This window comes from Pezoporus occidentalis, unplaced genomic scaffold, assembly GCF_034315485.1.
Source record: "Pezoporus occidentalis ecotype Australia unplaced genomic scaffold, CSIRO_AGI_Poc_V1 ctg148, whole genome shotgun sequence".
Lineage (NCBI taxonomy): Eukaryota > Metazoa > Chordata > Aves > Psittaciformes > Psittacidae > Pezoporus > Pezoporus occidentalis.
The window spans coordinates 81,758-107,290 of NW_026913295.1; the positions used below are offsets into that span (position 1 = coordinate 81,758).

The window sequence follows — 25,533 nt, forward strand, 5'->3', positions numbered from 1 at the left end:
TCTCTACAAGCGGAAGAGAAACTCCTACACTTTACAGCCTTACAACATCTCTCAGTAGATAACAGAGGACCTAGCAGTCAAGATTCTGTTACTAATTCCTACCATCATCATAATTTCACAAAGCATTAACTTATTTGAAGGCTGAAATACAGTGTCTGGAAGCCTTTACTCAGATGTTGGACTTATCAGATGCTGGCAACATATTTACCTGTCTTACAGCACTGAACCCTGCATCTCAGTGATTGTGACTGCAGTGTACAAACAAAACCAGCCATTCCCAACAGTAATGGGGCCTGCAAAGACACACAAGGGCCAGTGGGGAATTCTTGAGAGATGGGATAGAGCTGAGAGGATTAGCTGTGCTGTTTGGTGCAAATGTTTTCTTCCCCATAATGAAAAATAAACCCTTGCTGGTTACTGTGTACACACTACAAGCTCAAAAGAGTTCTGGCCAAGGTTTGTTGGAACTTGCTTCCATCCACAGGCCTCTCCTTGCCCTAGGGTGGGAGGATGGGGGAAGAGTACACAGTCAAGAGTGCAATTCGGCATAAAGTCTTAAATCTTTGCAGCTATGATAAAGTCTGACAAAGAATGAGAATTTTCAAAATTGAGCAGCTCAAGAAGGCAGTCTGCTCTGCTGGCTGGAAATGCAGCCAGTCTCCAGAACACTTGGTGATGTGCTTGCAGACTAACACTGACAAAACATCCTTATGAGTTATTTGCAAAAAAGATATTTAAAAAAGATGTATTCCAGTGTCCTGGAAACAAACTCAGTGAATCAAAGTTTGCCTCACCTTAATCACCCCAAGGAGGGCAGCAAAACCCTATTTGAGCTTTACACAGTACAGAAAGGCTGATGTTCTAAAAAAAGCACACTAGGTATATGTAAAACACATGGGTTTATTGCAGAGGGAGGTTTTGCATACTACCCATTTTGTACTCTTCCATATGACAGAAAATCTTCCGCAACTGGAAAACAACAGTATCTCCCTTCTTCTCAGCTGCAACTCTGATGCTGAGCAAAAAGCTGCTGCCCTGAAAGCACTGTTATGTACAGGTATGGGTTCCTCAACAATCAGAACTTTAGTGTTCCCTCTAAACTTGCTTTTTAGCTCTGGGTTAGAGTTGACACTGTTTAAAACATCTTGGACATGTATTTTGCACAGTACAGAGTTCATCTCTTAACATAAAATCCTCTTCTTTGACCCCTCTTTTTAACCAGCACTCCCTATGATATGTGTCTGGTCACCTTATTTCAGTCCCCCTCCTTGCTTAATACACCAATATTAGTGGCCTAGATCTGTAAATCCTGCAACAAGACTTTAGTTACAGAGATTAATGGTAGCTGAATTAGACCCTAAATCCTCAGTACAGAATAGTTGTTAATATTCTCTCTTCCTGGGAGCTACAAGTTGATACTGCTTGTCTACAATGCCAAATGCAGTAGAAAAAATATAATTCATAAGTCTGCTTTTATGCACTGCTGCTACATAATCATGTGTCTGGAGAGCTGAAGCTGTCTGCAAAACAAAAATGCTGCACTACTTGATGAGGAAGATCAGGAACACTGCCCAGATTTGTAGGGGGCTTAGAGTCAGGACTTCAGTTTTAGTCATTGTAAAGATAGGACCCCCAGCCTCTGAATCTAGGTTCAAATGTAAAAACCTAGAGTTCACAGTTCTTCTGAGCCAGGGGTTTAGAGCAGATTGCTTTGTACCACCACTGTTATTACTGGGAATGGTAAAACGAATCACTGCTTATATAAACAATTCATCTGACATCAGGCCTGCTCTAATTATCTGCCCTGGAATATCTGCCTCCTGGACACACTGGAGCAGGTGAAAGATCCTGCACATCAGTTTTTCAATTCCCCTCACTATATCAACTTCATTTAAATCACTACAGGAGTGAGAACTATTTGATTTTGTTCTGAAGAAATAAGAATACATCAGAGAAATGAGAACTCCAAGCAGCACAGCAGAAAACTACGGATAAGAGCAGATAGCTCATGCTGTTATTTTAAGAATGGTAGAGAGTGAGTCTTGTCTTCTCTAAACACAGTGGTTTCTCCCAGCTCATACAGAGAAAAAAGTACAATCATTAAAGGGAAATGCTTGGAATTAAATTCTTAACAGTTTCTATTTTCATTCACCTGTATAAATTGCTCAAGCTCCTTCTTTGCACAGCAACTACTTCAAAATGCCTACACTGTCTGTCCTGATTCCAGAGAGCTTCCCAGTACTGTGTATCCTAGGTCATATCCATGTATAGGGTAACACAGTCACTCTCCTGTGCCTTGTTCCCACACAGCCTCGAGTCTGCTCCAGAATCCTTGCAAGCCTGCTCAGCTGTGGAGTCGAACATCAACTCCAGCTGGGCTGTGTCCAAACAGCAGAAAGGAAGGAAGGAAAGTAGCATCAATAATTCAACCTTTTTCCTGGTACCTTTGAACTTTTCAACATGCAGTATCACCAGCTGGTTGGCAGAGTTTTGGATAAAAGAAGAGATGGGATTTCACCTAGGCAGGAGTCAGACTCAGAGATGGTATGACTAGGTACATCCCTGAAGAAAGACTGAAAAGGAGAGGTCAAGTCCAATCCCCAAACATAAAACCAACAGGCTATTATCAGACAGGGAACAAAGAATACTAGCTAAAGAAGAGATTAGGCTAGTGAAAAGGATCAAATCGTAGGCTTCTTTCTTCTGCATCCCTGGAGTTTTATTTCAGGGAGCCAAGCATGGATAGTTCAGCCTCTGCTCCTTCTCCTTGCCAATACCAAACTCTCTGCTGACAACAGAAAAGTAGTTTCCAGCTCAGCACTGAAAAGACAGGAAAACTGGCACCAATTTTGTCCTCATTATGCCTAAGTTTCAGTCCAAACTGAGCAGAATGACTAAATCTCCTTCCAACTTGAATTTCCAAATAAAGCCATGTTCCCCTTTAAACAAAGCTTTTGCAGACAGGTCAAGATTACTCTCAGCAGGTGATTTTGTCCATGCACTGTTACTGTTGGATTCAGTGACGGTTTTCCTCTGCCTAGCTTTTTCTCAAGAGAGCAGCAAACACAAATGCTCACAGTCTAGTCTGTACATGCAGTCTTCCTCTGGACTCACAAGGTTGCAAAGTGACAGCGTGGCTCCACAACTTGTTAAAGTTGTAAAGTAGGTATGCTTTATTCAGCGCTGAGGTGCATGGGGGATAGCTCCCTCAAAAGCATGCGCCCTTCAGCGTTGTTTTCCATTTACCCTCTAAAGTTATACACATGCATGAGGTTGCACAACACGCCTATACATATTCATGCCCTATCCCTGCTTCGTATTATAATGAGCTAAGAAGTCACAGTATCACAGTATCACAGTATGCTAGAGATTGGAAGGGACCTCAAAAGATCATCTAGTCCAATCCCCCTGCCGGAGCAGGAACACCTAGATAATGTTACACAGGAATGTGTCCAGGCGGGTTTTGAATGTCTCCAGGGAAGGAGACTCCACAACCTCCCTGGGCAGCCTGTTCCAGTGTTCCGTCACCCTCACTGAGAAGAAGTTCCTTCTCAAGTTTAAGTGGAACCTCTTGTGTTCCAGTTTGTACCCATTACCCCTTGTCCTATCATTGTTTGCCACTGAGTAGAGCCTGGCTCCATCCTCGTGACACTCCCCCTTTATATATTTATAGACACTAATAAGGTCACCCCTCAGTCTCCTCTTCTCCAAACTATAGAGACCCAGCTCCCTCAGTCTTTCCTCATAAGGGAGATGCTCCACTCCCTTAATCATCTTTGTTGCCCTTCGCTGGACTCTCTCCAGCAGCTCCCTGTCCTTCTTGAACTGAGGGGCCCAGAACTGGACACAATATTCCAGATGGGGTCTCACCAGGGCAGAGTAGAGGGGAAGGAGGACCTCTCTCGACCTACTAACCACCCCCCTTCTAATACACCCCAGGACGCCATTGGCCTTCTTAGCCACAAGGGCACAGTGTTGGCTCATGGTCATCCTGTCGTCCACTAGGACCCCCAGGTCCTTCTCCCCTACACTGCTCTCTAACAGGTCATTTCCCAACCTATACTGGAACCTGGGGTTGCTCCTGCCCAGATGCAGGACTCTACACTTTCCCTTGTTATATTTCATCAAGTTATTCCCTGCCCAACTCTCCAGCCTGTCCAGGTCTCGCTGGATGGCAGCACAGCCTTCTGGCGTGTCAGCCACTCCTCCCAGCTTAGTGTCATCACCAAACTTGCTGATAGTACACTCAATTCCCTCATCTAAATCGTTGATGAATATATTAAATAATACCGGTCCCAGTACTGACCCTTGAGGCACTCCACTAGTTACAGGCCTCCAACTAGACTCCGCCCCATAGACTACAACTCTCTGGCTTCTCTCCTTCAGCCAGTTCACAGTCCACCTCACTACCTGATCATCCAGTCCACACTTCCTCAATTTAGCCGTGAGGATGCTGTGGGAGACTGTGTCAAATGCTTTGCTGAAGTCAAGGTAGACCACATCCACCGCTCTGCCATTATCCATCCACCGTGTTATTTCCTCATAAAAGGCTAAGAGATTGGTCAAACATGATTTCCCCCTGGTGAAGCCATGTTGACTGCCCCTCATAACCCTCTTATCCTTGATATGCCTTAAGATGGCACCAAGGATAAGGTGTTCCATCACTTTCCCAGGGATGGAGGTGAGGCTGACCGGTCTATAGTTACCCGGGTCCTCCTTCTTGCCCTTTTTGAAGACTGGAGTGACATTTGCCTTCCTCCAGTCCTCAGGCACCTCTCCCGTTTCCCAAGACTTGGTAAAGTCCTTTGCACCTGCGCAGTGCCTCCTGGTGGTCGTGGGTGAGGGTCTCAAGATGAAGTAAGGGAGTCTTCCTCGAGCCTGAACTTTTTACCCTTAGTCGTTATGCATGTTCCCTGGAGGCTTGGTCATTGTCCAAAGCGCAGAGCCAATTTCAGCCAGCCTAGGCATCCAAAGGACGGGAATCAAATCACGGTCTCTACTTCTTAACGATAGCCACATCCTTATATCTTGCTCTAGCATACACGGTGAGTACGATAAGCATGAACGAGTAGTGACATTGTTAAGCAAGCAGCTTGACCTACCCCCCTGTACATCGGTTAACCCTTCGCATCAGTTATGTGGTTACAACAGGATTTAACTGCTCTGAGGATGACCCTGGTTCTTTAAGACAGACCCCTTCTACCCACACCACTCCCCAAAAGGCTTTCCAGAGGACCTGAAGATTAAATGAGATAAACTTAGGTGTAGCCAGTAACCAGAAGAAATGACCTTAACATGACATGTGATGAGTGCAGCTAAGATAACCATTAGCAGCACTAGTTTGGGTGGGGCCTGTTTTCCTATCTCCTGCCAAGAACCCCCTTGCTGTTGTGTGCTGCACTTTGAGACTATGAATCAAAGATAAAAACTGGGTGCTGAGCTGGAGAACTTAAGAAACACACTTCACCCAAGCTTTTGGTGACTAGGTGGTCCTCTCCTCTTAGATCAAGAATGAGGCTGTAGAACAACAGTGTAGTTAACTATTTAATCACATTCTTTTATTTATTATTTATAAATATCCCTCTCTGCAGAGAAGAGAAATCTCTTTTGTAAACACCAGAGTGACTGATGTCATCTCCACCATGAATTCCTTATCCAGTTTCTTGGGGGGGGCTCTTAGCTGTAAACTTCTGACATGTACATGGTGGGGGGAGGAAACTTCTCTGAAAAATCCAGCTCTTCACAGTTCCTGAGGAAGAAGTGGCTCTAACAAAACTCTGAGTAACTCCTCATTAGCCTCTCTAGGGCTCTGTGTACCCCAGACAGAACTGGAGCTCTCAATTTCAATGATTTCTTCAATTTATGAGAAGTCTCAGACTGTATGATTGGGTTTTGCTGAAGGAGGATGTCCAAGATGAAGGTACTAATCATGCTCACTTTATCATCAGGCTACTGCCTGCTTTGAGCTACACTGAGATGAGAAAGGCTAAATTGATGTTGTACAAACATTCTCTTTCCACCTCAAGCCTTTCTGCATCAGCACCCCTAACCTGGGTTCTCTTCACAGACTAAGCACTGCATTTCTCTTTTAAAGTGCTCCTGAGAGGATGGTGGCAGCTTGGTCAGAACTTTTTAAGGGAGAGGGAGGAAAACACTGGGAAAAATGAAAGATTTCCAGATTTCAGCTCCAGATCCCTGAGCAGACAGTGGATTTTGTGGCCCAAGACTTTGGTTCAATGTCCACCTCAACCAGTGCTGTAGTTTTGCTCATGCTATTGTTTCAATAACAAGACAGACTGACCTCAGAAAGGAGAAGACTGCTGATGTCTGGCATCAGCACCCTCAGCCTCTGGTACATGCAATGACAACTGAGTCACCTTTTGAACAAAAAACTTGTTTGCACTTTCCCAGTTTTACTGCCCTTCTTTGTCCATTATTGCCTGCACACACAGGGTTGCAAAGGCAATGTTGGCTGTAGTAAGAACCTGGGAAGTACACTGCCTTTGCCAGCTATGTGCTACCCAGGGATACCAGTACTGAGAGGAATTTCCAGCTGGCCAGCTCCTCTGATTTAAAAGCCCTTTTACACTGAAGAAACTACTTCAACTGAGGAATCCAGCAGCAGATGAAAGGAACAGAAGGCTACATTCCTTGAGAAAGTACAAGGCTCCCCAGTTTCCTACAAATCCCTTCATTTATGCAAAATATAGACTCATAGAATAATTAGGGTTGGAAAAGACCTTAAGATCACCCAGTTCCAACCCCCTGCCATGGGCAGGGACACCACACCGTAAACCACGTCACCCAAGACTCCATCCAACTCATGTCTGATCAGAGAAATTACATTTTGCATTAATTCATAACAATCTTTTATTTGTTTGGTAGTAGTTTGGGTAAGGGGGTGGTCAATGCTGCTCCTGACTACTTTAAGATGAAATTTTCCTCCCCCCAGCCTCACGCATTAATACAAAGTTCCATGCTTACCCTATGCTACCTCATATTGACAGAAAACATTCTCCCTCAAACCTGCACCCCAGGCTATCGAGAGAGAATTCCTGGCCTTACTGCTTCAAACTGCTGAGGCATCTGCTCTCTTTTTCCAGCTATTGTGAGACGAGCTAAAGGGTCTCCAAGGTCCTTTTCCCCAGCAATAACCTGAGGAAGCCAAATAAAGTATTCATGACTGCAAGAAGAAACCAAAACAATTAAGTGACCATTTGGAAACAGCCTCCTTGAATATCTCAGGGTTCCCTTTGTTGCCTAGTTGGGCATCCTAGGCTGGATGATCCTGTTGCATTGGAAGTCAGCATCCCATGGCCCCTACCTAGATGTCAGCCAAAACAACAGAGCAGAACACTGTACAGATGGTATTATACCCTACTGGAGGGATGTACTTTAGCTGAGTCTGAGTTGAAAGACTGAGCTGTGTAAAGATGCAGCTGAGGCTTCTTCCTTTTCACTCCCCAACCTACCTCTCCAATTAATATCTAAAAAGAGCAAACTGAAAATGCAAGACCAGGCAAGCCTATACTGACTTCACTCTTGCTGGGCTGGTAACCAGAGCAGGTAACAACAGTGAATAACTGATAATGACAGCAGCAGGAACTCTGGCTAGAAGCCAGCAAACAGACCCATGTGTCATTCTACTGTATCTCCATTGCTGTTGTGCCCTGTGCTAGAGTATAACCAAAGAGGATGTTGTCTTTGTGCTTCCATGATACTTTACTGGGCACACTGAGGTGCCTGGGTGGCCTCAGATAAGAAACAGCCCTTGTTCCCCTTTACAGCAGACCTGGGAACTGTGAGTTGGTAAAATCCCATGAACTTGAACTGGGTTTCAAACCAGTTACACATGAATGCAAGAGACCTTCCAATTGTGTGGGCTACAGCCCTGGTATGTGGCTGCTCACAGGGCCTGTTCTCCCATAAGAAATGACTTCTATGCTGAAAGCATCATAATCCCTGAAGTATCAAAGGATCAAAAGTGAAAGTTAGATTGTCCAGACTGAAATGATTATACCCAAGTATTTGAAAATCCCCAGCAGATGCTAATAAGCTTGCAGAGATAAAAGGTAGAAGGGATCATGCAGCTAGGGATGAGGATTCATATTCCAGCTAAACTGATTCTATGACTGCCATCTGAAAAAGGCCACTCCTTCCTTCCAGTGTCTTCTGTATTCCTCAGCTGTTTCCTTTGCATGAGTTCTGGTGGTCATCCTGGTATAGTATGACCTTACAGGCAAGTTGACCTAATTGTGGGCTTCCTCTCAAATGAGTGGGCTGCTTGCTGACAATTGTTCTTGCTGGTTATTCCCTTACTCCAGATCATAAGGTGAGAGCATAAGGTATTGGTTAAATTGACTGATTCAGCAAAATTTTAACACTGTTCAAAATAAACCTGAAAAGCACAAATACATGCTATGAGAAGAAAGCGAGTATGAACAAGCTCACAGGAGGGCAGAACAGCTCTTAGCAGTGAAACTCTTTTAGGGCTCCTAAGCTCTGGGAAAGAGATGAGGAAGAGAGTACGTGGAGCTTAGAGCACCTAGGATAAGGTTTGGTTTTGAAAATTTGATAGATGCTCTGTCAAAAACAGATTCTCCTATAGTGGAACAACAGAAACTTTTGTGTGATATTAGACCACTCATGCTTTTTATGCTCTTTACAGTTCTGCAAGCACAGACACTCATTATGGTTTGCTACCAAAGATCTGGCACAAATTGGGAGTGATTTACCTAGCCAGGTATTAGAAGACACACTGAAAGCCTCTTCTCAACCATATGGCCTCTAAAACTTGCAATTTATTTTATAGGATGTTGAGCATTTCTCCCATTTAATATAACAAGCCTGACAGTATCTCATGCTGTATTCTACTGGAGATATTTAATTTCCTTAATCTTCTGTGGATAGAACTCTATTTTACAAGAGATCTCATCTCTCCCTGTGCACAGCAGATATTCTCATAAGTAATAAATACCTCTCAACAGGTATCACTTTAGCAAAGAAAATTGTTCGTAGAATTTGAGTCACTTCATTAGGTACACATTCTCATGGGAAGTTCCCTTTCTGTGCATAAGCAATCCTAAGACAAGCACGTCAGTAAGCAGGTTACCTGCTGAACCAAGTCTGTTCAGTCTTAAGAAACAAGAAAAGATCACAGCTACTATCTGCTGCTTCTTGGCAAAAAATAAATAACTAAAATCTACCAGTATTAATGGCATCTGCCTCCCATGTTATTAACTAATGAGGCACATGGAGCTCTGATACATCCCTTTATGGCTGTGCTGGGAGACACTGAGAAATTAGTATTTTTCTTGTGCACTAAAAAAAAAATAACACAATGCTAGATGAAGATTTTACCCTCAAAGAGGATTTTCTAATGCTTTAACAAACCTTTAAATAACCATTGAATGGGCATTCAGAACAGTAGGCAGGAATCTGCAACATCATTAAACAGAGTTGAAACAGACCAGGAGTGGTTTCCATCCAAGCCCAGGTTAGTCTTTGAAAGTGCAATGTACTTCAGAGAGATGACATGATCTTATGTAACTTTGAAATTCTTATGTCCCACTTTCCATAGTCAAAAGAAGCCTTTTTAAGGATGGACCCTGAATGTTGCATGAGAGAAGTCACACTGCCTGTACTCTCAGACTACTTTTAGTAGACTTCTCTCCCTGCTTCCTGAACCTTTAGGACTGAGGCATAGTCACCTGCTACAGAGCCTCCAGGAACTCAACAAAGCGTAAAATTAAACCAGTCTTTTTCTAAAAGGTTAATCCTATAGTAGGTAAGTACCACTTAGTGCTTTATTATTTCCAGAAACTGTGCCTCATGGGCATGACTTGACGGAACGGAATTTCTTTGAGATTAATTTATTTTCTTTTTTTTTGAGGTCCTCATTGATGTTCACTGGCTTTCAGAATGTCTTCCCAAAATGAAAGTACAGGCAAATATCATCAGGTCTGAACTGTGAGCAAACATCACAGGCTACCAAACCAGTTAAGGACTATCATACCTCCTTTGGTCACAAGCCTGTGTTTCATCTACTCTTATCTGTGCTAGAACAAAGACAGGAGGATGTACTTGTGTGTAGAACAATCATGCCCTTCAAGAATACCTCTCCCAAATTTAAGTCCTGTGGCTAAGAGGGCTAATGCTCTTCCAAATCCAGTAACCTTCAGGCACTGCAGTTTTGAATAAAGCTCTCTCAGCAAAAGCTTAAACTGCTTTCAACTCTATATACCACCCAAGCTAGCAGGTTCTCCTAAAATAACACTAAGCCTCTATCTGAACTTGCCATATTCTCTGCTTCCTCAGACTCTCACCACCATCAGGACTTAAGCTGTAACATCTGGCCTTGGGGTGGCATTCAGCAGTTCAGAGATATTTTTGGGTAGCAGATCTGGGCTCTGCACAGTGATTTCATGAAGCTAAGTTGCCTTTAAGGAAAGAGTGTGAGCAGAATCCAAGCTTCTTTTTTGGGGTGTCCCTGCCCTAACTATAGGCAGAGAACAGGAGACTGACTTTAAACAAATGAGCAGCATTCAGACTCTCTTTAGGGACAAGCACACAATATACAGACTCATCTGCTACAGTAGAATACAGGAAGAAGAAATCTGCATCTTTTGAAGGGAAAGAGTCACTGACAGGCTGGGCCCTGCCCCTGAAGATACAGGTCCTTCCTGCATAGGGTGACTCCGACTGCTGTCAGCATAAGATACAAGAGGAAAATCCCAGACTGGTTTGTATTGGAAGGCACCTTAAAGCTCTTCCAGCTCCAACTCCTGCCACGGGCAGGGACCCCTTCCACTAGAGCAGCTTGCTCCAAGCCCCTGTGTCCAACCTGCCCTTGAACACTGCCAGGGATGGGGCAGCCACAGCTTCTCTGGGCACCCTGTGCCAGCGCCTCAGCACCCTCACAGGGAAGAGCTTCTGCCTAAGAGCTCATCTCAGTCTCCCCTCTGGCAGGTTAAAGCCATTCCCCTTGGCCTGTCCCTACATCCCTTGTCCAAGGCCCTTCTCCAGGTTTCCTGCAGCCCCTTCAGGCACTGGAGCTGCTCTCAGGTCTCCCCTTAAGGAGCCTTCTCCAGGCTGACCCAGCCCCGCTCTCAGCTGGACTGGTTCATGAGGAGCTCCTTTATGCAGCAGACTTTCACAACAAGCAAATTAACCCCTCTGGAGGCCCTGGCAGAGCTGACTGGCCTCGCAGGGAACGACTCCTTTCTGCTCAGAGCTGCTGCTGGAAGAGATCATTGCTTGAATTTCCATCTCCCACCTTCACCGCATTGTAGCTTTCACAGTCCTGTCTGAGGTGGCAAAAGCAGAGGCAGCGTAAGGAACAGCACCGCTGACCCTCTGCTGAGCTTCAGCGTGAACTACCAAGGAAGGCTGAGTATTTCATGCATTTACAGCACGCGTTGAAAACATTCACTGGCAGCAGCCATGAACACCATCCAGCCCTCGCCCAGGACACTTCAGCATGCGTCTGGGTGACAAAGGTACCTCCTGGGACCGCCCTGGCCTCCTGCAGCTCCACCAGGGTCACAAAAGAGCTTGCTTGGCGGCACACACCCGAGCGGGGACCTGCGCTGAAGGGGCCGGTGCCCTCAGGCGCTGCCCTGCAGCAGCGGCCCTGGCAGGCAAAAGGCGGGAGGAGGCAGCACACCCTCCTGAGGGGCGGGCGCAGCGGCAGGAGCAGGGCAGCTTTCCCTGAGCACCGCCAGACCCACCGCCATGGCTGCCCCGGCTCGGGCAAAGCAGGAGGAGAGGGCTGAGACCCTGCAAGAGCCGTGAGGAAGCAGGTTCAGCTCTCCTGCTCTGGAAACGTGTCTGACCGGAGGCCACAGCGACAGGAAGCATAAAAAGCACCACCACAAATCCTCTCTCGGGAGGCTATGGAGCACCCAGGCAAGAAGAGAAGAAGCACGCCTTCCAGGGGACACACAGCTGTGGCCTCAGACCTCCCTCCTGACACGTGAGCCTGTGCAGCCTTGCAGCTACACAGAGCCAGGCAGTGGAAAATGGACTGATGGACAGGGGTAGAGCAGTTGATGTCATCTACCTGGACATGTGCAAAGCGTTCAACTCTGTCCCACACGACATCCTTGTCTCTAAATTGGAGCGACATCAATTTGATGGATGGACACTCAGTGGATAAAGAACTGGCTGGATGGCTGCACACAAAGAGTCGTGGTCAATGGCTCAATGTCCAGCTGGAGACCAGTAACGAGTGGGGTCCCTCAGGGATCGGTGTTGGGACCGGTCTTGTTCAACATCTTTGTCGCTGGCATGGACAGTGGGATTGAGCGCGCCCTCAGCAAGTTTGCCGATGACACCGAGCTGTGTGGTTCGGTTGATACCCTGGAGGGAAGGAATGCCATCCAGAGGGACCTCGACACACTTGTGAGGTGGGCTGATGCCAACCTCATGAAGTTTAACCATGCCAAGTGCAAGGTCCTACACCTGAGTCAGAGCAACCCCAGGCACAGCTATAGGTTGGGCAGAGAAGAGATTCAGAGCAGCCCTGCAGAGAAGGACTTGGGGGTGTTGGTCGATGAGAAAATGAGCATGAGCCGGCTTCAGTGTGCACTTGCAGCCCAGAAACCAACCGTATCCTGGGCTGCATCAAAAGGAGTGTGACCAGCAGGTCAAAGGAAGTGATCCTGACCCTTTACTCTGCTCTTGTGAGACCTCACCTGGAGTATTGTGTGCAGTTCTGGTGTCCTCAACATAAAAAGGACATGGAACTGTTGGAACAAGTCCAGAGGAGGCCACAAGGATGATCAGGGGACTGGAGCACCTCCTGTATGGAGATAGGCTGAGAAAGTTGGGGCTGTTCAGCCTGGAGAAGAGAAGCTGCATGGAGACCTCAGAGCAGCTTCCAGTATCTGAAGGGGGGCCTACAAGGGTGCTGGAGAGGGACTCTTCATTAGGGACTGTAGTGGTAGGACAAGGGGTAACGGGTTAAAACTTAAACAGGGCAAGTTTAGATTGGATATAAGGAGGAAGTTATTTACTGTAAGGGTGGTGAGGCACTGGAATGGGTTGCCCAAGGGAGTTGCGAGTGCTCCATCCCTTGCAGTGTTCAAGGCCAGGCTGGACAGAGCCTTGGGTGATATGGTTTAGTGTGAGGTGTCCCTGCCCATGGCAGGGGGGTTAGAACTAGATGATCTTAAGGTCCTTTCCAACCCTAACTATTCTATGATTCTGTGACTCCTTGCACTATAAGAGCATTGGCTTCAGTTGCTTACTTTCCATACTACAGGGAAGACTAACTGAAGGATAAACTAGTTAAGTGGAGAAAATCCTTCCTTGCAGTCATTTACTGTTATCAACACAGAGCTTTCAATTGCCACCAGAGAAGGCCACCTCAGTCTATATGCATCTCCACAGGCACAGCACAAAGGACAGGACCTTCCTTGACCAGAAACCACAACCTAGATGTGTTTGGGAAGGGGCTCTGACTGGGAAGACCATTTCTGCTCACACAACAACTGGAATGAATAAATTAATCAACAGCAAGGCCACCCTACAGTTACTGCACCCTTTTCATATAGGATCCTCTTGTAAGTTGCACCTGATCTGTAAAGTCTGTCAAACACCCCATAATCATGTTGGAGAAAGAGGTCAATGTGCTGCATGGAAACAACCCAAACACTTGGGGCTTGCAGCTTTTAGTGAAGACATCAGACTTTCTGTGACCAATGCTTGTGGCAGCTATTGAAGGAATTGGCCTTCCCCACCTGGCTTACCTCAGGGCATCAGCTACAACTGCAGCACAACCTTGGCCTTTGCTTGAGATAATCAGTAACTGAAATAATGTGGCTTACAGAGACTGCTGGCTTTAGAGGAAACTTCCACTAAAGGTTGTCGCATTCTTCGGCCATGCCAATTCAACACCAGATCCCAGTCCTGCTATTAAAGACATCCCAATTCATGAGGCTGTATCAGCAGTGATGCGCCTTGCAGGCTGAATACAGGAGTCCACTCCAGGCATGTGTTTATTCTAGCCACATAGATACAAAATATATTCTAAGAAACAGACCAATTAAGCTGTAAAAAAAAAAAATTCTCTCACTAACCAGACATGCCCCAGGCTTTACCACTAAGATGAAAAGTATTTTTCCATCCGACATTATGTTCTAATAGAATTTTTAGACAAATACAGCAAATATTTAGTTCCTAAAGATCTGAGGGAAGCTTGCATTACTATTGGCAGGGGTAGAGGGAAGAAGAAAAAAAGAGCCACAGGCCAAACTTTTCCAGGATTACAGAATTTTGGCACTGAATATGCAACCCTATAAAAGAGCTTATGTTAAAAGAAAGCATTTGACCTAAATCTCAGGCCACTATAGAACATCCCCTATTAGATACCCAATATGTGCATTCAGATGTGGAGAATTTGGGGCTGCTCTTTAGTTGTGATCCAAGACTTTCCTCTCTGAAGAAAAACAGTCTACAAGGGTTAGGGAACATGCTGCCAGATGGTTCTAAGAATGGATTTTTTCAAGCACTAGCAGCCAGTGTTAGCAGCAGCTCAGCTCCTGCAGCAAAGGGGCACTTTACTGTGCCAGACCCCAATGAGACTGCATAAAGCAGGAGAAGGGGAGAGCACTGCCAAAGCTTGAGTGGCAATAACATTAATAGGGACCAACAAGCCCTCAGTGTGCTTCCAAGCATTAAGCATTAGCTCCTGGAGACAAAAACTATCAGATTCCAGACAAGGAGTTCAAGTGAAAAGTACAGGTAGGCACAAAACTCAAGGAGTTTGGCAGCAGCTGAATTCTCTGATCAGAAACAGGCTATTATTATTATTGTCAGCTGATAGGCAGACAGAGGGTGACAGAAAGGCTCAGAAGGCAGTTCCTGAAAAGGAGATGATTTTTTCCCATTACATTAAAAAGATGCTTACAGAAATTTATTGAAGACTCCATCCTTCATGATCATCTCTTCCCACCACCAGTTTTACTTGCTAGTGGTTTTCTGACAGCACAGAAAACACCCTAGTTCTGAATGCCACAAGCCTTTCCCTCCTCTCCTGCCCAGCTTGGAACATAACTGAAAGAACAACACAAGTTGTTTTTTCTTTGCCCCTTTGCCATTTATCCTGTATTTTAGGCATGGCAGTTCTAAAAGGATTCTTAAGGCCTCTGCTCACAATAAGTCAAGCAGCTTACTCCAGTGTAGGTTTCAGATGTAGGTTTCAAAGCACTGCTAGGCAAAACTTGCCATGTATCAGCATACATCCTAAACTACTCAATCCCACCAATAGTCTGGTTTGTGCTTTCAGGGAAAAAATTAAAAAAAAGAACCAACAACAAAACCAAACACCACAAACAAACAAAAAAAGAAACCCAAGTAGCTGGATAAAGGTTCTTTTTTTCTTTGTTTTTAAATCTAAATTGACTTTCAGGTGTGTGAAATACAATGGCATTTCTGTGACTTGGTGAACTTTTTCAGTGGACTCACTGGATTTTTCAAGTTATGTGGGTAAAACAGGCAGAAGTTATAAATTGTTTCTGCCTTTTCTGAGAACTGCCACATCACTTACCCCACACCTGCCAGCAAATTAAATACTCAGAAAAGGCATTAGATCAGCCCACCTGTGAGGGCAGAAAGAAGCAGCTGGGTGCACCAGGATGATGCACGTGCACAGCATCACACCAGCTCAGACACCCCTGATTAAACCATGACTTCCTGTAAATTTGCAGCATGAGTGCCTGGCACAAAAGGTGGGAAACAGCAGGCCACCTTTCTGTTAGCCTCAATCCTGCAGCAACAGAAACAAGGAAATAATGAAGCTAGTAGAAATAAGGAAATGGAAAGTAGTTTGTCAGACCATGCTGAGTAGAGAGAAGGCTTTCCAAAACTTCATTAGCAAGAAATCAGGTTGGCAAAAGAGATAGTAGCACTTGTAGGAGGAAAGATGCCTAAAACACACCTGAGGAAAAGCAACTCTGCAACCATATTCTTCTGCATAGTAGAAAGTGCCACCCTAGTACTGTATGAAAGAAAGGATCCCTTCACCTTGGTCAGGAAGATCTAGACAGAGCCTGAAACAAGAGGGCTTCCAAAGAGAGGTTTCCAAAGCACGCCAAGGATGACAGCTCAGCACCCACTCTGGGTGGATATGGTTTTCTCTCTTACTGCCTTTTGTACTGCTACAAGCTAGTTACAAGAGAGAAATCTGAAAACATCCTTCTTAGCTGGAAAATGAGAAAGTGGCCTTAGTCAGGGACAAAGGAATCAAAAAAGTCTGAAGAGTAATGAACTGCTCTACACAGAGTTTCACCAGTTTCAATTCAAAACCTGTTGGCTGACGAGCACAGCAGCACTGCCAGATCAATTCAGTGTGTTATCAGCCAAGTTATTTCAGAACAAGCCAGCAGATGAGCTTTTAGGGACTATAATCTGAAGCAGTGCCTTTCCTGGCAACACACTGCATGCGCTGCAGAACAGTGATGCAGTCAAGTTTGCCCACCACATTTGGCTTCTCCAAACCACCACCTTGGTGAATGGAGGCCACCTGATCTCCAGGAGTGCTCTTTGCCTCTACAGCTCAGAGAAAGCTCCATGTTCTGTAAGGGGTAAGTTGGCATGAGCCTGCTGCCAGTGTGAAAGCAGCTGCTGATGGAAAGAATAGATATGAGAGCAGACAAGGATCACAAAAGGGAATTCAGAGTTTTATTTCCAAAAAAAGAGCAATGTAGTGTTGAAACAAAAATCAAGTTCAATTAGTTTTCCTCTGATTTGAATGGCTACAAAAATAGATTCTACCCAAATCCATAAAGCCAGTTAACAGTACCATAACAAACCCCCAAATTACTCATTCAGATACCACATACAGTAGTCACAGGAATCTAGCATATATTACTCAATTGTTTTTAAAAGTAAATTTCTGAACTGTTTCCATTATAACTGAAATACCAGATTTTAAAAAATTATACAAAAAATAATTTTAACCCAGTTGGAGGTAACAGTGTGCGTTTATTAAAATCCTGCACCAAGGCAGTAACATTTATAATTTAAAACCCAGCCCAGTAGAAAAGAGAAATGTGCAAACATTTAAAAGTCAGATGTACTCAGAGGCTTGTGGTGCATCGGACCTGGCGATTGACTTCTGTCCTAATGCAAGGTGGGCTCCAAGAGGAGAGGTCTCTAATGAGGCACTAAAGGGGGAGGCAGAGGCCAGCATGCTGCAAGCTGCAGCTCTCTAGCCTGCAATGCAGGAGCAGCGGTGCCTTCTCCCCAGGGACGGTTTGCCCAGTCAGTAGTGTATGGCACTCAATCCAATGCCAGAAAGTCCATGATGAATTCTGGTCAATCTGCTTTTGGACAAAAAACAAAATGCAAAAGCCACTTTACAAAACAGAAGTTGAAAGCTACCGAGAGCCAAGGAGTTGGCATATTCAACAGATGATTGCTGTGAACTCTGGCTACCTCTCCAGTTTGCTTTAAGGTAAGATTAAGAGTTAGACAGGAGCTTCCAAAGGTTTTTTAGCATTTCCTTTAAAACTGATGCAGCACATTTACTTATGTGGCACATCAGGTGCAGAGTAGTACACTACTCTGACAGCAGATTTGCAACCTGAAAATTCAGATCAGAGTTCTGCACTACCACAAACCACTTAAATAAGCTGAATTTTATAAAGAAACTTCATTCTGCTTTCTGCTTGCTTTGGCTACTTCACTGCTCCTGAAATAGGTTTACCCTCACCTACCTCCTCCATTACTTAGTCCATGACCTAACGGGCTTCTTGCCAAATTTCTTTCTGCATAGCTCCTGCAATGACACAAGAAAAGATTCATTATTGCAACGCAGTATCATCCCATCCGCTCCCAGCTGCTGACAGAAGACCAGGATTAGGTAGTGTCCAGAGGAAGTGTGCAGAGCAGAGCAGGTCAGGCAGTCACTTATCCTTATACACCAGCAGTTACCAATCCCACCAAGCTTCCTGCATCCGTTGCAGACAATAGTCCTTTGTCTAGACTTCTGTAGCCCCTGTCACCTGAATGAACATCAGTATTCTAGGGAGAAAAGATAAAGCCCCGCACCCATGGTGGCAGCTGTACAGACAGAATGGGAGCAGAGATACTGAACACATCCAAGTGAGTGTCAAGCCAGGATTAAACTCCAAAGTCCCATCCTCGACCGACTAAGCCCATGTGGCCTGCCCTTTAGATCAGTATGGGTTGACACGAATAGAAACCTGTATGCGAATACTCAGAGTCCTGTTCCTTTGGGATGTGGGAATGTGATCTCTCCTGCTTTTCGGAGAGAAAGAGACAAAGCATTATTCATAAAAATTGCCAAGGGACAACACGTGAAAGAGAACTTGCCTCTCTCTTACTATTGCCTTTTGGTAGTCTGTGGGACACATACATAACCAGATTCCAGCACAGCATCCCTGCCATCACATTGGGCATCCCCCTGCTTTCAACTAGAAATGCCCTCCCTTACCAGCCCAACCATTAGGAACTGCAATTGGTTGATACTCACCCTCTTCCCCCCTCCAGAGTACTCTGGATCTCCTTCAGGACTTCTGGAAAGCAGAGGGTTAAAGCAGTGAGTCAAAACCAGTATAGCTCTGCTTCCAGGCAGCAGCCAAGCCACATTCCACCTCCCAGTAGAACAGCCTTTAAAGCCCACCTCCCACAGTCAGAGATCAGACCATGCATGTAACACCATTGCCTCTTCAGCAGTACCAGGCTGGTGTAAAAAACTGAAGCAGTTACTTCCCAGAGGAAATGTTGCCAATCCCAGTATACCAGAGCCCCAAAGGAACTGCCTGTTCCAGCTGCCATTCTACACAAATCCTGTTAGAAAATAAAGATCCTTCTCTTATCACAGCAGCTATGTGGCCAAACCTCTGCCTGAGGGCATGGCTATCTGTCCAACCCCTCACTTCTAATTCATGAAAACCCAATACTTCTACCAGTGTAACTGCAGACCCCTTGAAACCAAGTACTGAAATCCACAAAATTCCTAGCGGCTTTCTTCTTTTTCACCCAGAAAGGCGCCTGCCCTGTAAGTAGCAAGTCTTCATTTCACTCACTTTCATCGTTGAGCAAGGCATGTTCCATCAGCCTCCCAGACTTCCTTTCTAAAAGAGAGTAGGAAAAGAGCTTTTACTTAACAATATTTTCCCCTTTTCATGAAATATATGCAGTTTTGGAAACCCACACTACAACTGGATTGTTGTACCGTTTGACTTTATTGAATGCTGCATGGCTACTCCTTGAAGCCTCTCAAATACTGAACTATATTTTCTGGCAACACTAGTTTGGCTAACAGATCTCATCAGATTCACTACCTGTTCTTCCCACAGCTTATTCCTTTCAGCAGAAACTCAGTCCTATCCTTTCAAAGCAATTTTGCCACACAACAACTTACTTTAGAGCTAGCAACTACTTTGTCTAAGCAGGTCACAATGTTTCCTTCACGTCCTTCCTTACTTTCCCCTTTCTTAGGTAGAAAACATCGACTGCAGCAACAGGAAAGACGCCTGAGGTTTACACCTCACCATACTACATTTAGTACAATTATTTTTTGCTTACCATCTTCTCCACAGCCACCCGAACTCCTTCCTGATCCCCTAGAAAAGGAAGCAGCAAACAATCACCAGCTTGGAGGCATAGGGACGCAGAGAATTCATGTATATTCTTGGCATCTACAAGAAGCTGCAGTGCATGCTAATTAAATGGTTTATTGAGCAAGACTGTCAGAAGGGCTTTATCATGTGTTGCGATGCAGAAGCCAGCACACATCAGAAAACTTTCCTAAACTTTTGGAATAAAATTCATATAGGATGTCCATGAATGTCAGATCTACTGTTATTTCCTGATGTTCCAAGATGAGAGGAGGAACTCTCCACTGTCCCTTCATAGAGGAACAGTTCAGTCTTGCCAGTAACAGCCAGCCCCTGAAGAGTACAACAGTCAGGTGTCAGTCAGACACATCATCTGGGAACAAGTAAAGCAAGCCAAGGCTTACAGTTTGTGACTAACCACCCAGGGATACCAATTCCAATACTTTGTCTACTACTTTGTCCCATCAGCTGTACTGCAAATAGAAAAAACATCAGGAAGAAGGTTACATTTCCTGATGCTGATCCATCTAGGAATGTTGTTAACATACTTCAAAGTCATCTTTTTTGTTGGTGTTGCTGCTGCCTTTTTTTGTTTTGTGTTTGGTTGGTTTTGTTTGTTTTCTTCTCACTACTCAGACACAGCCAGTGCGCAGGAGTTTTCCAGACTTTACCTGGATTTTCTTGCAGCACTCTCCATGCCAGACTTGGTGTGCACATGGTTGTTACTTGTAACTTCTGGCATGTCCACAATGCACCGCGGCTCCACTAACCATTTAGCAGAAAGGGAAAACCTCTCAAACTCCGATGGCGAGATCAGATAGAAACCTATAGATGATTGGGAATTTATAAGCAATTCTCAATTCCAAGAACTAAAGGTGATCCAAAAAAAAGAACAGATCTAAGTATCCTCTATGTTTGACAGAAAGGGTTGCAATTCCTCCTGTCTAAATGAACCATTGAGGAAGGTATTACCCCAGTTTCCCAAGGATTGGTTAGCCTAGAGACTGGGCAATTTAAGATGATGCAGAGAACTGTACTGTGCTGGCACTTGTCAAAAGCAGCACAGAAAGATGTGAAAACTGAACTGCAAAGCAGCAATTCACCCTCAGCAGCCAGAGGATACTGGATCCCAGTTTTGCAACTTGAATGTTGAGCACATACAGGAGGCACCATGCAGGTGCCTGCTGCTTACAGAGCCATCCTTTTGATTCCAGACAAGAGGAGAATGGCCAGATGGAAGCTACCCAGGAGGTACATCCTCCCTGTTACATGAAAACCACCGTATGCATTAACAATGATGGAATAAATTCACTTCTGCTAATTCACCTGTCAGTATCTGTTGGCATTTGGTGCTGGCCAGAAACATGTAAAGAACATATTTATGTAACATTAACATGTATACATAGCCAGGTCTAAACACTAAGCCCTATAATCTCTTTTCCATTGTCTGAAACACACAACAGAGGTAAGTGATTTGGGAGAAGCACACCTTACCTTGTCCGTATTTGGTGAAGACACAGGATGCAATGCCACTCACATCCTCTTTGCGGATGCAAGGGTAGCGGATCTGTAACTTGAGGAAGGGCAGCGAGATGATCTGAATGTCTCCCAGGTTAGTCAGGACAGCAAGGTCATTTTCACTGTAATCGTCAGTCTTGCAGCTGCTAAAGTTCGCAACTGTCACCTTCCGTACCCTACAGCCTTCCAGGGCTGTCAGCTTGAGCTTCAGTTTGGAGCTAACCTTAGGTAAGGTGAATACCTGTCATAGAAACAAGATACTGACATATCCTTCCTGCACAATGGCAGCAGTCACTCCCCGGACATCTGCTCCTCCCTCCTTTAAAGCCGTTTTCATTCACAGTGAATACACACCAGTGTAATTGAGTCAGCCTGGCTCCCTGCTCACCAGACAAGAAGGAATCAGCCTCAGTCAGTGTTAGAATCTGTTGCTGTTCTGAGATCAAGCAGTCCTAACCTTCAGGCTGCAAACTGCATTTATCTCCCTAGTTCTTTCAAACCCCCTCCAAATTTGGGTACAAATTATTACAGAAATAGAATGGGGTTTACACTAACCATATTTTCTTCCACATTATTTTTAATGTAGGCCAGCCTACTGCAAGCTACTTCAAGTCTTACACTGACTAGTTCAGTGTGGAAAGCAATAAGCTTTTTAGCTGCTTCACAGAAATGCCTACCAATTTCCACTTTTGTACTAACCACAGCAAAAGCTCTTTCCCAAAAATGGGAGCAGCCTTGTCCAAGGAGTATAATGGAATACATAAACACAATTTTCATGTTCAGCATGTACATCACTATACCGAATACCCAATTTGTCAGCACACACCTGATGTATGGACTGCACCAAACAGAAGTGCTGGCCCAGAGGTGTTACTCAGGTATGTAAGAATATGCACTCTCAAGACTTATCTTCCCACTGAGCAGGGCTCAGTGCTTTAGCAGATTTTACATGCCTCCTTGGTGATACTTGCCTTAAATTGCTCTTCAGACACCACCAACAACTGATGGCTGCCTTGCATATCAGGACTCTTAGAAAGGTCATGTGCTACTTCTAGAGGTTCTGGGAGGGGCGTGCTGCGTCCATCCAAGACAAGTATACCCACAACAGGAGCCCTGTGCATCAGCTGAATTTCTTTGGCTAGACAAGCAAGATAAGCAGGAAAATAATGACATAGGAGTCTAGTCAGATACTCTGTGTTAGAAACTCACTCACACCCTCTCAGTTAGAGACCTACCCAATATGGCTCTTCCCTGCCTGAAAAGATTTACTAGTTAAAGGGTATTTGAACCGAACCAGTTTGTGTTAAACAGTATCTATTATTACATAAAGAATGCAGGTCCAGCTGTCAGAATAAGGTACACGTGCACGGAGGCTTGCAGGTAAACTTCAGCAACAGCCAACACAAATTTAAATTCCTGAAGCTGGTAGGAAATGGGGCTAAGGCATATCAAGCAGTGCTGGAGCTCACTTAGCCTTTAGTTCAGGTGCTGCAGTGAGCACTGTTTAGCTCAGACACTGCTACATGTAGCTCCATTCTCACAGACAAAACAGCAGTAACTGAGCTGCCTTGCATTCTGTATGCAACTCTTGGTTATATGAGCGATAGCTCACATCCATTAGGACTTTGTTTTCACAAGGCATACTTACCCTGCTCTGCCCTGACAGGTTCATCCATTCTTCTCTCTGCTGGAGGAACACGCAAACAGAAGGCATAGACTGTACCTCCATTGGTGCCTGCCCACAAGGATGGGCAGTGGCGAGAGCCTAGAGCAACAAGAAGGCTCATGAGCAAGGCACCATCTGTGACATCCTTGGATAACTGCTTTCCACTACACATCCCTGCTCTGTTAACACCCTGAGTATCAATATGTTAGGGCAGACTTGCCATGGAAACTACAGGTTCTTGCACTTCTTTTCCCAATACATGCATATCAGCAGCCCTGATAAAGGACATGGCTTGTGAGTAAAGGCAAGGCAGCGCTGTTTTCAATCAGACACCACAGCTGCTGCATCCAGTTTTCATATATTTATATCCCATGTGAGCAGAGTAAATTTGTGCAAGGTACAGTTTGGGCTCTGATGCACAACCAGCCACTACCCTCACCAAGATCAAAAGGCTCTGCTGCGGGCAGGGAGAATTTAGAGTAATGAGACAAAGAAAATACCTTACACTAAAAAGTCAGATGTCATTCCAGCACATTTTAAAATTGCACATAAACGCTGCATCCACAGATGCACTACTGCTTGCTTTGGATTAACCAGCAGCCAGAATGGCTAAATAATTCTGCATGACAACATATGCTCTTGTTCTATATTAGTTTTTCAGCATCGACAAAGTAGGACACAAGAGATGCCAAATTTTCCTGGCAGTAAATCCTAATACATTCCTTGGCAGGAGGAGTAAAAATCTATTTGGAAGAAAAGAAAGATGTATGTTCTACTCACTGTCTCTCAAGAAGGTATCAGCAAAATATAAGGTTCGCACAAAGCCAGTGAAAGAGTCTTCTGCAGAGCGGGCTTCAATCTTCCGCTGGACTGGAGCCAGTTCCATTTCCTGCAATGTGTCTTGGTCAAATTTGGCATTGGCTTCTTGCACCTTCAAAGATGACAAGACATTCTGTCAGTCAGGCAAAGACATGGGGAAGAACCAGAGATAGTGAAAGTGGCAGCAATAGAAAGGGAAAGCATCATCATACCAGTGAACCAGTGCATCCTACATCCCATGATCAACTATAGACTACATCTTCTCTAAAAACATGACTAACAGAGCAGCATCAGAAATTGCCATTTTTGCTCTTACGTCAATAGCTACCGGTACCATAGCAGGACTGCAGACCACCTCCTGCTCTCAGCAGTCTAATCAGGACCCCGCATGCGTCCTGGGTTCAGCTGTAACAGTTATTTTTCTCCTTCTTAGTAGCTGGTGCAGTGCTGTGTTTTGGATTTAGTCTGAGAATAACACTGGTAACACACCAATGTTTTAGCTGTTCCTAAGTAATGCTTACTCTGATGATCAAGGACTTTTCAGTCTCATGCTCTGCCAGTGAGGAGGGACACAAGAAGCTGGGAGGAAACAGAGACAGGACACCTGACTCAAACTGGCCAAAGGGGTATTCCATACCACAGCACATCATGCTCAGTATAGAAACTAGGGGGAATCACCCAGAAGGCCCAGATTGCTGCTTGAGTCGGGCTGGGTATCGGTCAGTGGGTGCTGAGTAATTGTATTGTGCATTACTTGTGTTTATTGCTTTTTTTTTTTCCCTTATCATGATTATTATTAGTGGCAGTAATAGTAGTAGTTTTGTATTATACTTTAGTTATTGGACTGATTTTATCTCAACCCGTGGGGTTTACATTCTTTCAATCCTCCTCCCGATCCCACTTGGAAGGGGGGGAGGGGGGAGGGAAAAGTGAGCAAGCAGATACCTGGTGCTGAGTTACCTGCTAGGCTTAAACCACGACAATGCTCCAAGCTGTAAACCGACAAGACTCCAAAAATGACCACTCACCTCTGAGGCATTTCCACTACCTCCTCGTCGCTTCCTACTGGACACACGGCTTCTTCTGATCCGCCTGAATGATTGACGGAGGGACTTCTTCAAGGATTTCACCCGAGACAGTGGGCCTTCTAAGGCCAACTGGTCACTGGGATGCAGCGTACACCTGAAGAGGGTGACAGGAGGCACACGGTCACTTTCTGCTGGGTGGCAATCACTCTCAAAAAGTCCAGTGGGACACAAACAGATGTCAGAACTTGCTTGTGTGTCCTTGAAGACAGAGTCCATAGAGGCAGGGCTTCTTGCTATGTTGACTGCTCTCAAGAAATCACTTTCTTAGCAATTCCAGGCTATCTTTAACAGAGGATTACCACAGACCTCATGGAAAGAAGACACTTACTTGACAAAGACCAGTCGTTTCTGCTGGTGGTCAAAAAGCCCAAAACCATGACTGGTACCAAAGGCCACAAGCTTCCATTCAGAGTGAAGGGCCAATGAGGTGACCACAGCTGGTGGTTGACACTGGACAAGGACAAATGGCTGAAAACCAGCTTCAAATCGAACAGGTCCATCTCGAGTTTTTAGTTTCTCATGACCTTTCCATCGATAGCCCTCTTGGTCCTGCAGAAGATCTGCTTCAGCATGGTCCACAACATGTTCTGCATCTTCATCATTCAGTTCCATCACCAGTACCTGAAATTCAAATTTTAACATATCTCCAGAATACACTGTGACAAACCTGCACTAAAAGCAAGGTTTATTATGACTGTTTTATTTGAATACCTGTCCTGCTGTACCAGCTACAGCCAAGTATCCACTGTATTTACACAGGTAGATCTTCTGGATCCCAAGTCTAGGATCATCACTGTAAGGGTCAAAGGTCCCAACCTATGCAAGAGAATGCACAGTGGTTGATCTTTGCAGC

The 25,533-nt window shown here is 45.0% G+C and overlaps 1 protein-coding gene across 6 annotated transcripts in view; it reads right to left on the reverse strand.

Moving 5' to 3' along the window:
• Nucleotides 1-16,661: 16,661 nt before the first annotated feature.
• LLGL2 (LLGL scribble cell polarity complex component 2) overlaps nucleotides 16,662-25,533 on the reverse strand; it is a 35,143-nt gene continuing 26,271 nt past the window's right edge. For 3 of the 6 annotated variants that reach the window (XM_062610512.1, XM_062610510.1, XM_062610511.1), the window contains exons 14-27: nucleotides 25,392-25,496; nucleotides 25,009-25,301; nucleotides 24,621-24,774; nucleotides 23,554-23,704; nucleotides 22,756-22,872; nucleotides 22,079-22,245; nucleotides 21,084-21,348; nucleotides 20,261-20,414; nucleotides 19,558-19,595; nucleotides 19,056-19,103; nucleotides 18,500-18,542; nucleotides 18,210-18,264; nucleotides 17,721-17,782; nucleotides 16,662-17,327 (exon numbers count right to left, since the gene is read on the reverse strand). In XM_062610512.1, coding sequence (XP_062466496.1) covers nucleotides 17,729-17,782; nucleotides 18,210-18,264; nucleotides 18,500-18,542; nucleotides 19,056-19,103; nucleotides 19,558-19,595; nucleotides 20,261-20,414; nucleotides 21,084-21,348; nucleotides 22,079-22,245; nucleotides 22,756-22,872; nucleotides 23,554-23,704; nucleotides 24,621-24,774; nucleotides 25,009-25,301; nucleotides 25,392-25,496 — 1,644 coding nt within the window. In that variant the 3' untranslated portion in view covers nucleotides 16,662-17,327; nucleotides 17,721-17,728. The remainder of the gene's footprint in view (nucleotides 17,328-17,720; nucleotides 17,783-18,209; nucleotides 18,265-18,499; nucleotides 18,543-19,055; nucleotides 19,104-19,557; nucleotides 19,596-20,260; nucleotides 20,415-21,083; nucleotides 21,349-22,078; nucleotides 22,246-22,755; nucleotides 22,873-23,553; nucleotides 23,705-24,620; nucleotides 24,775-25,008; nucleotides 25,302-25,391; nucleotides 25,497-25,533) is intronic. The other 3 variants (XM_062610507.1, XM_062610509.1, XM_062610508.1) reach the window with 3 other exon arrangements.